Source organism: Euprymna scolopes, chromosome 32 (assembly GCF_053919585.1).
Source record: "Euprymna scolopes isolate OS-2025 chromosome 32, ASM5391958v1, whole genome shotgun sequence".
Classification (NCBI taxonomy): Eukaryota; Metazoa; Mollusca; class Cephalopoda; order Sepiida; family Sepiolidae; genus Euprymna; species Euprymna scolopes.
Genome location: NC_136513.1, coordinates 61,792,529 through 61,806,472, shown reverse-complemented (window position 1 = coordinate 61,806,472; position 13,944 = coordinate 61,792,529). Strand labels below are relative to the sequence as shown.

The 13,944-nt window shown below is 44.1% G+C and overlaps 1 protein-coding gene across 1 annotated transcript; it reads left to right on the top strand.

Annotated features, from left to right (window-relative positions):
• Window positions 1-12,579: 12,579 nt before the first annotated feature.
• On the top strand, window positions 12,580-13,236 carry LOC145256148 (uncharacterized). The gene has a single exon (XM_080114733.1). The coding sequence runs from the start codon at window positions 12,580-12,582 to the stop codon at window positions 13,234-13,236; it is 657 nt and encodes a 218-aa protein (XP_079970859.1).
• Window positions 13,237-13,944: the final 708 nt, after the last annotated feature.

Sequence of the window (13,944 nt, the reverse complement as noted above, 5' to 3'; positions counted from 1 at the left end):
GTAATCAGCTTTACTGTGGCTTTGCGTCCGGGGTGTGCCAGGTTGTGTAGAGTGTCGAAAACAACTCTACAGTGGGTCGCTGGAACGAATGGTCGAGGTGAATCCGTTGAGGTGTCACAGATGATCTGCGTGTCAGAAGTAGGCACGGGCAGATATGCGAATTTGCAAGTCGCGAATTCAGGTGATGATGGATCCAATGTCTCCAGACTTGGCTGGTCTAAGGCCATCTGTTGCAAATCGATATCCGATGGTGAGGACAGAGAATTAATGGGCAGGCGAGACACTGCGTCTGCTGCTGCGTTCTGCTCATCCGTAAACTGCGAAACAAAGTCTAAATGACGTGTTTCGCGGGGAGAATATTTGTCCGGCTTAGCACACAGTGCGTATGTAAGCGGACGGTGATCAGTGTAGATCACAAATTGTCGGCCCTCGAGTGAATGTTGGAAGTGTTTCACTGCGAGGTACATTGCCAGTAGTTCGCGGCCAAACGTGCTGTAACGTTGTTCGGCCGGTTTCAGCTGTCGCGAAAAGTATGCAAGAGGTTGTAACTGTTTTTGGTGCTGCTGTTGCAGCACTGCACCTACAGCTGTGCCTGATGCATCAACGACCAGTGAAAACTGGGCATCAGGTACAGGATGTGCCAGCAAAGATGTCGTCGCTAGTTTATTTTTCACTTCAGCAAATGCTCTAAGTTGGATCTCATTAAGTGAGATCTGTTCGTTTTTCTTCTTCCTGTTATGTAACAGGTCGGAAAGAGGAGCTAAGAGATCCGCACAGTGCGGGATAAAGCGTCTGTAGTAATTCAACAGACCAAGGAATGGCCTAAGTTGGCGAAGTGAAGTGGGCGGTTGAAGGTCTTGTAGAGCCTTCACCTTTTCCGGCAACGGAGATATACCGTCTGGGCTGATAATGTGGCCCAGGAAAACTAGTGACGTAACACCGAAAACGCATTTACCAGGGTTAATCCTCACTTGGTATTGCTGAAACTGTTCAAAAAGTAGGCGGAGGTGAGTGACGTGTTCCTCAGGTGAGGCACTAGCCACGAGAATGTTGTCTATATAGTTATAAACGAAATTTAAATCACGCACTACTTCATCCATAAAACGCTGAAAAGTACTGGCAGCATTACGTAGGCCGAAAGGCATAGTAAGAAATTCAAACGCTCCAAATGGAGTCGTAACCACAGTTTTGGGTATGTCGGCCAGATTCACCGGGATCTGATGGTAAGCCTTAACCAGATCTAGCTTAGAGAAGGTCTTACAACCATGCAGAGAGGAAGCAAAGTCCTGAATATGCAGGATTGGATAACGATCAGGTACCATCATGGCATTGAGTCGTCTATAGTCCCCAGTTTGACGCCAATCTCCATCTCGTTTTGGGACCATATGCAAAGGGGAAGCCCAAGGACTGGACGAGGGCGTATAATTCCCAACTGTAGCATATGATTAAATTCTGCCTTCGCTGCTTTAAGTTTATCCACAGGAAGGCGACGAGGGCGTGAGAACACAGGAGCACCTGTGGTCTCAATGTGATGTTTTGTGGTGTGCATGGGTTTGCTCACCACAAAATTTAAATTGGTTAACTCCGGGTAGGCGTGTAGCACCTCGTGGTATGGGTCATTCGCAGCGGCAATGAAAAATACCGGGCTGATAGATGGGGCATTAGATAACGAGCCAGGAACGGAAAGTTCCGTGCTAGCGTCTATCAGCCAGCGTCTGCGCATGTCGACCATTAAATTAAAATTATGCAAGAAATCCGCGCCTAGTATAGGGTACGGTAGATCTGCTATGGTGAAAACCCACGTAAAGTCTCTCCGTAAATTCAAGTCCAGAGAACGTGAAATTTGACCGTACGTGGGGATAGGTGAATGGTTCACCGCTTGCAGTGTTATCAATGACACTGGTGGCCTTTCTTTAAGTAGCCTAAGTGGTCATATGCTACAAGAAGCGCCAGTGTCTACCAAGCAACGTGCTTGAGATTTTACGTCAGTGACGAAATAGGCACGGTTATTTGCATTTTGTGGAAAGTTTGCCGTGCTTGTCTTTCCACAATTTAGTTTCCCTGGTTGTTAAAAGTGCAGGGCATTTTACAGTTCTGTGCTTCAGCGACATAGCGACTATGATAAAAACATAGTCCCGGCATGTTTGCACTGCGATGGTGGTGCGGGGAAGATGAGCGGCTTTTGTAGCGGCGTCTGGGTGAGTGTGACCTGCCCATATTGAGCTTGCTCACCTCTCTAGTGAAGCGTTCGATGGCCGTTAGTATAGCCACCGATGTAGCATCCTGTCTTAAATTTGCGGTGCCCGCGGGTACCTCAGCAGGCTGTTGTGGAATCGCCGCGGTGGTAGGCCCCCTCACAAAGTCCATAACCTTGTCTGTCGATGCTGCTACTACATCGACGGTGTGTTTTTCTAACATTGGCGCAAGTATGGCCTTTACCTGCGCCGGCAGCCTTGAGAAAAAGAGCTGCTTAATTAAGGCACTGTCAGGAGGGACGTCCTCTGCCAGTTCCCTCATTCTACGGAGTAGTTCCTTTGGCCTGCGGTCACCTAAGTGCTCGTCATGGACCAGCGTTTGAAAACGCTTTTCCGCCGACACGGACGTCCATAGTAGCACCTCCTGTTTTATACTATCATAAGTGGAGTTTAACGGGGTGTCCGTTATTAAGTCCTTGACCACAGGAGTCAATGACGTGGGGAAGGCACTGAATAAAATGTGCAGCTTAGTTTGCTCTGACACGTTGTTCGCCGCAAAATAAGACTCGAGTTAAGCAAACCAAACCCGAACGTCACCGGCAAAGGCAGGCAACGTTGTCATCGTCACTACCGAAAGTAGATACAAAATATTTTAAAAATATATATATAATCTATCCGAAATCTGAAAGGACGCCGAATATGGACCACGTGGAGAAGAAAGGAGAAATATGGAGAAAATCTTTAAACAGAGACAATACAAAAAAAAATTTTAACAGGCTAACAGGGGAGGAGAAGAAAGAAACAAAATTACCATGAAATAAAGCTAAAAAAAACTATATAAGGAAGAGCCGGGGGAAAAAAAAATGTGGACAATATGGGTTTTTAAATTTTTTTTTTGTTTATTGTAAATGTGTGTGAACCTGAAGATAAATGAACTCTTTAAGTACTTACATTTTGGCCGAAGAGTGCTAATGTGGAAAAACTTCGTGAAAGTTCTTTTTTTTTTTGTGTTGAGTTTTTTCTTATGCGCAGTGCGCGTTAAAACGGCAGAAATGTTCAAAGTAGAAAAAAGATAGCATTAGAATCAGTTCAAGCTTGGTATAAGAATTTTTCGAACACCAAGAAAGTGTCAACTCTTTTTGTAGGTTGGCGTTTTTTTTATGTGTAGCCGTTGTGAAAGAAAAAGGTGCTTTTTTCTTTGTTTTGTTTTGTTTCAAGGAAACGTATCCGGTTGAAACGTTTTATCATTATCCGTGAAAATGTGGGATGTATTTGAAATGAAATGCGTTTCCGTTAAAATATTTTCAGCTTTTTTGTATATATATATATATATATATATATATATATATATATATATATATATATATATATATATATATATATCGGAAAAAACCCAATAAGGAAGAGAGGGAAATAACATCTTTTTTTTTTTTTAAGTTTTAAACGTGCTCTCCCGAATCCGTTGTCTATTTATGTGGGTGGTCGGAAACCATGTGCTGGTTTTTAAAATGCACGCCTAACCCTGTTAAAACGCGAAAGAAGTGTCTGTTTGGAAATGTGTTATCACGACGGAGTCACCATTTTTAGGGAATTTCCCTAATAAAATAAAATAACACAATTCTATGAACAAATGACAAACAACTTCTTCAACTTAACAAGGGAAAGGTTTATTCGCAAAGCGTACCTTAGAAAGAAAGGAAGGAAGAAAGTAGAGTCGGGTCTCCACTGCCTTACGAGATAGTTACAGCCAGTGGCTGTCGTCAATACCTTTAGTAGGGAAGCGAACAGACGTCTAGCACCGCCGAAGGCTGGTAGCGTAAGAGCGAGAGTTTTCTTCTGGGACCGGAAGCTGTCTGGTCCCTAGGGGTTAATTCGTATTCACGTGCATGTCCTCAGATTGGACAGTTTAAGGCCGCATCACTCACTCAGAGGAAGCGAATGCGCGAGAAGAAAAGGGGTCTATTTGTGTCTGCTACAATCTTATTAGGGTCTCTTATGGAAACTCAACCATTGGATGTGAATGGTTGGTATGTATCTAGGAATGGTTCAGAAACATTTTGATTTGTGTCTGAACTTGAGAGAGATGAGTGAGGGAGAGGATGAATTTTTATTTGTTTGGCGAATGCGTGGGGTGTGCAGGATGTACTTGCTTCATCTCTTTTTTTTTTATCCTGCATTCTGGTATCAGGTGATTCTGTCTACTGACGGAATTTTGAGTTCGTCACCCAAATCTGTTTTTCATGGTAACAAAACTGAAAGAAAAAAAGGGGGGAAAAAGCATATAAAGCAAATTTCTCGGAAATGAGGAACCAATAGAAATGAGCAAAAGAAATACAGACCCGAATAAGTTTAAAATGATCCAAGTTTATTAAAACAAAACGTTATCAATTGCCTTTATTTCCCCAAAAAACCCTTAAGAAACATTTAAAAATACACACACACAAAAAAAAAAAACGAAACAAAAAAACAAGAAAGACGACAATTCTTACTTGTAAGAAAGGCTGAAAGAAAACATATAAAAAACGGAAAACAGTCCTTGTTTTGAATTCAGTCCTTTTAACGAAATGTTCAGTCTTTCTTTGACAAAATGTTTTTTTTTCTTTTCCGAAAGGAATCACAAACAAAAAGTTTCTTTGACCTAAAATGGGAGAAAGAAGTAAAATATTTTCCCTTTGTGAAGGCTCACGTACCTTTTAATTCAAAGGGGAGAAACAGAAAACCATAAAGCAGCTTTGGTAGGCTTTATGTGTACAAATACGGGGTAAATTCTTGTATTATGGAAGATTTCCTTTCTGAAGGAAACTTCGGCTGAATAATCTTTCAAGTTCCTAGAACAAAGAGGGGATTTTCTTTCTAGGGGCGATATTCTGCTCGTCTCGTCGGCGAAATTAATTTTTGTTCTTTAAAGAAAAGAACACACGGCGGTTTTCTTTGTTAATCCTTTGAGAATAATAATTTACCAGTTGCAAGACTCTTGTTTGCCTTATAATAACTGGTACTAATTTTCCAGTCGTAAGACCTTGTTGTCTTATAATAACTGTGAATAAAATAACGTTAACAATGGAGTTCTAAACAAACGTCTTTCTCCAAAGGAGGAGAAAAAAAAGCCCCGTAAGAATTTAACGTAAAAAATCCCTTTTTAACGGAGCCGAATTTAGCGCCCTTCTTCTTGTCCGGCTAGGTTCGAACTGATGAAAACGTGCAAAAGCTCTTTTCTCCTCCTCATCCCCCTCCAGAGGGTAGGAGTGTAGCCGACTGCTAGAAAGGGAACTATAACGATGATGATGATGATGACGATGATGGAAGTGACCTGCAAAGGCCGGTCAAGGAATGCGTTCCTTTCCCCAAATGCCGAGATGTTGAATGTGTGTAAATAAACAAATAAATAAAAATTATTTCTTTATTAAAAATTTCAACACTACCACAGTGTGAGCATTTGATTATTGATTCTTTTGGGATTCTATTATGGACATAATTTTTAATAGAATAGTTATGAGGGTGAGAAGTAAGTAATGGTTTTCTATTTGTGTTAAAATCTAAATGATTACTAGTCATTTTAGTCTTTTCATAACTTTTCCTTAATGTTACATTATGAGTGTCTGCGATTAATGCTGCTCCACTTATGCTTTCTATTTCTTTTTCATCCACATGCATTTATGTTTCGTTGTCTACACATCACTTAAATTCTTCTAATAAAATTCGATGATGTAATTTTTCATAATCATCATTTATCTTTTTAGCTCTAAGCCATCTATTAAATAAGTCTGCTTTTCCTCTGGCGAATTCAACAAAAGTATGATTTGCCAATTTTTTTAAATTTCTGAATTTAAGTCTATATTCTTCTGGAATTAACTCGTATTCATTTAATATCGCATTTTTTATTTTTTCATAATCTGTGGATTCTTTGATGTCTAGGGCAGCATATATATCGGCAGCACGTCCACTTAATCCGGATTGTAAAAGTCTTGCCATAAGGCCATCCTAAATGTGTTGCTATCTTTTCAAAAAGAGGGAAATATTTATCTACTCTTTTTCATTAAAATGTAGTACGAGTTATATATAACACCCTACATCGAAAATTGGATTAACGGGTTCTAGTTATTTGAGTTTTGGTTTATTGTTTGTACTTTGTGGGGATTAATAAGAATTGACTGCAGACTGGAAGATGCGGGACTTCCGGTGGAAAAAGGAAGTTTGGTATTTGGCGCGTTTTTTTCCGGAGTTTTGAAGAAGAAGAAAAGAAAGGACGGTTGATTTTCCACGCGGCCGGAGGAGCCCCGAAAAGGTTATGAAAGTCAAAAACGACATTCTTGTTATGACCCGAACGCCTTGAATGACTAAACACTGCTTCGTTCACGAAAACCAGAAAAGGAAGACACCGAAGTAAATTCAAACCAACTTTATTCCCACCTAAACCGATAAGTATAACCCAATGAACATTCTTTCTGTTGATTTTCTCACACACATTTCACGAACATTCTCTTCTGCCACAAAACGAACCTTCTCTATATACCTCCCAAATAGTAAATAAAGTTGCCTTTTTTATTCACCCTTAAAATATGTTTTTTTTTAATTTATTTCTATGGAGTCAGAGAGTTAGACACTGTAGAGTCGAAGAAAATGAAGGGAGGAAGCGCCTACGTGTCTGCGCGTCATGCCTTACCTTGGAACGCTCCTACGGTGTGCGTACGTGCATGGCCGAAACATGAAAGAAATTCCAAAATGGCGCCGTCCTCATCTTGTAGATTGTGCGATCATCACTGGGCCCCACGTGACCGTTCTTTGGCTGCTGATTGGTCGAGGACGAACGCCGGAAGGATAAAGGGAGTGTGTTTTGAACATAGGGGGGTCTTTTCTAGGATCGACGTCAGTGTGATTGTATCGGTGAACTGCTGCAGCTTTAAGAGTACTTTAGTGTGTGTGTGATTTTTTGGGACTTGCTCGTCTGCTGACTTTACAGGACTTTCTTTTCTGCTGATTCTACAGGACCTGCCCTTCTGCAGAACTTGGAACAAAACTTCAAGCCTTTTCTTTCTTTTCACACGTAGTCGCCTAAAAAGGTAGAATCCGACTTACTTGTGAAACGGCTTTAAGCTATTCCGGCGAAATGGGGGAAAAAATTGACCTCAAATTAATACCGGAGTTCGATGGATCAACCCCGGTACTTGACTGGGTGGAAAAGTTGGAGTTACATTGTGTTTTGTCTGGCGTAAAGAACTTCGAACGTGTTGTCCCTCTGCGCTTGTCCGGCAGCGCCTTTGCCGTGTATCAACAGCTCAGCCATGAGGGCAAACAGGACTACGAGACAATTAAGGCGGCGCTGTTCAAGGCGTTTGCGATTGACCCCGCCACTGCTTGGGAGCAACTTGAGGCAAGGACCCTACGTCCGGGCGAAACGGTCGATGTATACTTGGCAGAACTGACCAAGTTAACGGTCTTGTTTGGTGGACTGCCCGAGCGGGCCTTAGCATGCAAATTCCTAGCAGGACTCCCGACAGAAGCAAAGTGACTATTACGAGCTAGCTCAAGTGTGGATTCATTGCCCCTTAATGACCTAGTGGATCGGGCCAGGACTGTAATGAAGAATTATTCCGAGATGAGGGAACCGGTAATTGCTGCTGCCCGGTCCATGCCGAATGATAAGAAACCGTATCAGGGACCCGGTCCACGTGGCAGAATCATATGCTACAAATGCAATGGACAGGGCCATATTGCAAGGAACTGCTGGCAGCAACCAACGGCCGTTCGCTGTTACCGGTGTAAGGAAGCCGGCCATATAGCTCAAGACTGTCCGGGAAACGGAACCGGAGACAAGGTGTCAGTGTCAACCTCTTCCCCACGCAGAAATTAAATGAGACGCTGCCGATCGTTTCGGTATATGTCAACGAAACACTGCGCTCAGCACTCCTCGACTCCGGGTGCTCCCGCACTATCATATGTGCAGATCTCTGCCACACTTGGAGAAAGAAGAACGTCCGAGTGACTACCATCAGTGGAGAGACGCGCACATGTTGCGGGGTTGGCAGCGTAAACATTCGGACGAAAAATGGAATCTCTGCTAACCTAGAGGCGCTGGTGGTACCAGAAAAACCCCTGAGTTTTGACCTGCTCCTAGGATATGATGCCATCAGAGCTCTTGGTGGCGTCTACATAACGGCGACGGGGGCGGTACATTTTCAGGAGAAAGCCCCAGTGTGTGCTGCACTAAAGATCGACCAACCAGACTTCAGCGTCGAATTTGACGAGCAAAAGAGGGCCTGGACTGCCTCATGGAAGTGGTCGGAAGACCGAGAACCGGCCAAACTGCAAAATGGCATAATGGAATACCATGTGCCCGACCACATGAGGCCCGCGTATGAAGAAGAACTTCGTAGATGGATCAAGGATGGCTGGTTGATTCCCTACCCCTACAAAAAACTTGGACCCCCCAAGGGTCTGATCCAATTAATGGCAGTTGCTCAACAGAACAAAGCAAAATCAGGCCGGTGATGGATTACCGAGAACTGAACTCATATGTTGATGCGTTCACAGGCGATGCCGACATGTGTGCTAGCAAACTGCGAGAATGGCGCCAGCTGGGTTCTAATGTGTCCCTGTTGGACCTTAGAAGGGCATATTTGCAGGTCCAGGTTAGCGAGACACTGTGGCCGTTTCAGACGGTAGTGTTTTCCGGTAGGAGGTATTGCTTCACGCGACTGGGCTTTGGGCTGAACGTTGCGCCCCAAATCATGAAGACGATCGTCAATGCTGTATTGTCACAGGATAAGACCGTAAAAGAGGGGACATCAGCATACCTTAACGACAGATACGTGAATGAAGACGTTGTGCCATCATCACGTGTGAGGGCGAAGCTTGCTGAACTTGGACTGATTTGTAAGGATCCAGAACGCTTGGTGGATGGCGCTCGTGTTTTGGGGTTGAGCGTTCAACAGGAGCGAGGGACCTTGAGGTGGGGGCGCGGAACTGCAGTCCCCGAAGTGCCCCATATCCTCACGAGGCGGGCCATATTTTCCCTGTGTGGAAAACTGGTAGGACACTTGCCAGTATGTGGATGGACCCGGGTCGCAAGAGCCAGCATGAAGAGGAGGGCGAGTGCAGTTACCAAAGGCTGGGATGACGAGACGGTGGACAATCTGTTGCTTCGCATGGTAAAAGAAACCATCACAAGAGTCACGCAGGAGGACCCCGCTAAAGGAGATTGGTGCGTCCAGGGAGACAGACTAAATGTGTGGGTGGATGCGAGCTCCCTCGCGATCGGGGCACTATTGGAGATGAACGGGTCTGTGATTGAGGACGCCTGCTGGTTGCGACCACTGGATGATGCCGCTCACATCAACCTAGCGGAGTTGGATGCGGCGATAAAGGGAGTAAATATGGCACTCCTGTGGAAGGTTAAAGAATTGTGCTTACACACAGATTCGCTGTGCGTGTACCACTGGATAGTTGACACACTAACAGGCAAAGCGAGAGTGCGCACCAAGGCGGCTACCGAAATGCTAATCAGACGAAGGTTGGAGACAATAAGGAAGTTGGTGGAAGAGTACAACCTATCGGTGAACGCGGTGCTTGTCGCTTCCACCCGCAATCTTGCAGATAAACTCATCCGTGTGCGCCAGAGGTGGTTCGATGCAATGAAGAAAGAAGCCGAACCAGAATCGTTATGTGCTGCCTCTATTGAGAAGACGGATGAAATCAAGAGGGTACACCACGACACTGGACATATTATTTCGCACACTTAACCAACCCGTCAGTGTCCAAAAGCAAAGTAGAATCAGTGGTCAAGGAATGCCAAATATGCCAGTCAATCGACCCGGCTCCCACCAAATGGCAGAAAGGTCGGCTGGAAGTCGACGGGACTTGGAGCTGGCTGGGCATGGACATAACCCACTATGGTGGTCAGCACTTCCTCACACTAATCGATTGCGGACCGACGACGTTTGCGATCTGGCGACTGTTAACAAGACAGGACTCAGCTAGTGTCATCCGCCAATTAGAGTCTATATTTTACGAACGGGGGCCACCCGAAGAGATTCTCACGGACAACGACACAGCCTTTTGCAGCGGGGAATTCAGGCGTTTCATGGACGAGTGGGGGACCTGGCTTAGACATAGGTGTGCGTATGTGCCGAGTGGCAACGGTATAGCAGAGCGGTGCCACCGAAGTGTGAAACAGATAGCAGCAAGGAAGCAATGCACGATTGCGGAGGCGGTATATAGGTACAATACAACGCCAAAGGATGACGCGACTGCTGAAAGTGCACCTGCTAATGCGATACATCGCTATCGAGTGCGTGTTAAGGGCATTGATGCCTGCCCGCCTAATCAGAAGAAGACGCAAGGACAGTACAAGTCAGGGGACACCGTCTGGGTAAGGCCTCCCAATAACCGATGCACGACCAGGTTCAGACAGGGACGGATCACCGGCATAATCGGTGAGCAGGCTGTGCTGGTTGATGGTGTCCCACGCCATGTAAGGGATGTCCGGCCCGCCCTTGATATAAACCAAATGGTGAACAGTGAAAGTAATGAATCATCCAGTGATGAAATGTGGATCCGGCCTATGGCTGAGAACCTCAGCACGGATGGCTATAGCTCCAGCACCACTTCTGAGAGCTCGGATGAAGATGAAGATGGAGCGCAGCCGGATGGTAAGACTGTGGACACTGACCCAGGTAGCTCGGAGGAAGATGAAGTGCAGCCGGATGGTAGGACTGTGGACACTGACCCGGGTGGCACTGGTGGAGATGAAGAAGCCCAGCTAATCCCCCTCCGTAGGAGCGCCTGCATCAAACGACCGCGGCCGCAATGCCGCATGTGTGATCTTGAGACCAGGGGGGGGGTGTACAGTCGAAGAAAATGAAGGGAGGAAGCGCCCACGTGTCTGCGCGTCATGCCTTACCAGGACTTTCTTTTCTGCTGATTCTACAGGACCTGCCCTTCTGCAGAACTTGGAACAAAACTTCAAGCCTTTTCTTTCTTTTCACACGTAGTCGCCTAAAAAGGTAGAATCCGACTTACTTGTGAAACCTGATAAACCTCCATAGCCCATAAAATGGTGACCTCCCGATGTGTCGCACCTTCTAGAAAACAGCAATAATAATAATAACGAAAAAAAAAAAAGAAAAAAAGTCAAACTTCTCAACTAAAGTTACAAACACCCATCCGCTATTATTTTTTTTTTCTTCTAAAATAATTTAGGTGATTAAAATAGGGAGAAACGAAAAGAAAGTACAAAACACGGCAATAAAATCTGCTCTCGGAGTAGAATACGACTACCATTTTAATTATAGCGACCACTATCAAACCACAAACAAAAAAATAAAAATTTCTATGTCAGTGTCTTCAAATAATTTGCCTAATTAAAAGCCATTGTTAACTTCAAAACCATTTTTCTTAAACAAAAAAAAAAAAAAAAAAAAAAAAAAGGCCAGGGCAATAAAACGCCCTCCTGGTAAACAATACGTTAATAAAAAGGGAGGTAACCGAATGGCAGGAGTTGCGGCCCCTGGACAATCGCTGTGTTTAAAAAAAAACAACAAAAAAAACGTTTATTTACATTAACAGGACGAACAGCAATCTACTAAGATATTAAACATTTCTATCAACCACTGAACGCAGAACCCACAAATCTCGCAATGGAGGATACTGTGTCAGCGGTCTCTGTAAAGATACCGGGATTTATGCATGCTGCTGTGGATGGATGGTTCGCTATATGCGAGGCTCAATTCGAACTGAGGAATATATCCAACGAGATCACAATCTATCATGTCCTCTCAAATCTTCCCCCCGACTTGATTTCAAACCTACCCACCACCATCATTGTTTCTAAAAGTTATACACAACTGAGAGAGGCCGTGATAAATATGCATGAACAATCAAAGCCTGAGTTGTTCAACAGATTTATTGGCGCTACAGCCATGACCGGAAAACCGTCCATATATTTACAGGAACTGATGGCGACAGCTAGTAAAGTAGGTATGGGAGAGGAACTCGTGCGCCATAAATTCATTCAGGCACTGGCCACCGAAATAACCCCGGTTATAGCAGCGGTAAAAAACGCCTCGGTATATGAATTGGATACATTGGCGGATGAAATAGTTCCTTTTCTGAGATCAAAGTATGTGCACAATGTTACCGCACTACCACCCAGAGCCAACAGAAATTTAGCTTCCACCAGCATTGCCACAAGAACACACAATAATGTAAGGCCCTTTTATGAGGACCAGAAACCCCAAGTCTGTCGTCGACACTTGTACTTTGCGGAAAAATCGAGAACCTGCAAACAATGGTGCAGATGGCCATAAAAATCCAACTGCAAAATAATGCCTACATTAAGACCATCATCACCCGTCAGGCAACCTAACCAAACTTCGGAAAACTTATAATGCGAGTTGGAACAGCAACTGACAATTTGCAACTATTTGAGGTTGCCACCAAAATTGGACAAAAGATAGTAAACTTCATTATAGATACAGGTGCCTCTGTAACAATACTACCACACAGTCTGGCACCTGATATAACAATCAATTCCACACCTGTACATTTGTCATCGGCCAATGGAGATGCCATAAAATGCTTTGGGGAAATACAAGTGGACATTATTATCCCAGGTTTACGCCGTTCATACCCTTGGACAGTTGTGATCGCGGACACTGTCAACCCCCTTTTAGGTGCAGACTTTCTTCGGCACTACAGTCTCATCTTGAATTGTAGTGATGGTAAATTGGTGGATGAGACAACACGCTGCTATGTACAAGGGGGACGGGTCACAGCCCAGATACAAAATATAACGGTAAACAACCATGACAGTCTACCAGGAACGATGCAGTCCCTCCTCCAAAAATTCCCCAAGTTTACCACACCATGCACAGAGCAACCTCCAGCATCTAACACAAGAGTAACCCATGTCATAGACACTGGAGATAGTGCTCCAACTTACGCCAAGGTCCGACAGCTGTCCGAAGAGAAATATAAGGCGGCAAAACAAGAATTCACAGAGCTTTTAAAAGCTGGAATAATAAGACCATCAGAATCCCCATAGTCCTCACCAATACACCTAGTTCCGAAATCAACCCTCGGAAAATGGAGAGTGTGTGGTGACTTCAGATACCTGAACCACCTGACAAGACCAGACAGATACCCAATCTTTAACAGCCTCGGAGCCAAGCTTTTTAAAAAGAGAGTATTCTCAAAGATTGATTTCTTACAGGCATATCATGAAATTCCAATTCAGAAGGCTGATATTGAAAAATCTGCCATTTGGCCTTTTTGAATATTTATTTATGCCTTTTGGGTTGCGAAATAGCAGTTCAACCTTCCAAAGATTTATGGGCAGCATACTCAGGGAGGTGGGCTGCGTTTTCGTATACATCGATGACATCCTGGTGTTTTCAGAGTCTGAGGAACAACACCACAATGACCTTGGAAAGGTTCTCTCACTTCTTGAAGAGAATAACCTTAAAATCTCTGTCGACAAGTGCCAATTTTTCAGAGATAACATTGAATTTTTGGGCTACAATGTAAGTGCTGAAGGACTTACACCAACGGCACGGAAAGTGGAAGACATAAAAAATTTTCCAGAACCAACAGACTCTAAATCGCTCAGGCAATTCCTGGAAATGGTCAATTTCTACAGAAAACTAATCCACAGGCTGCAGATGTGTTACTGCCTTTGATAGAAGCCATTAAACACAATCCTGCAGCTAAAACACTGGAATTAGGCCCACCCAAAAAAGAAGCATTTGTGAAA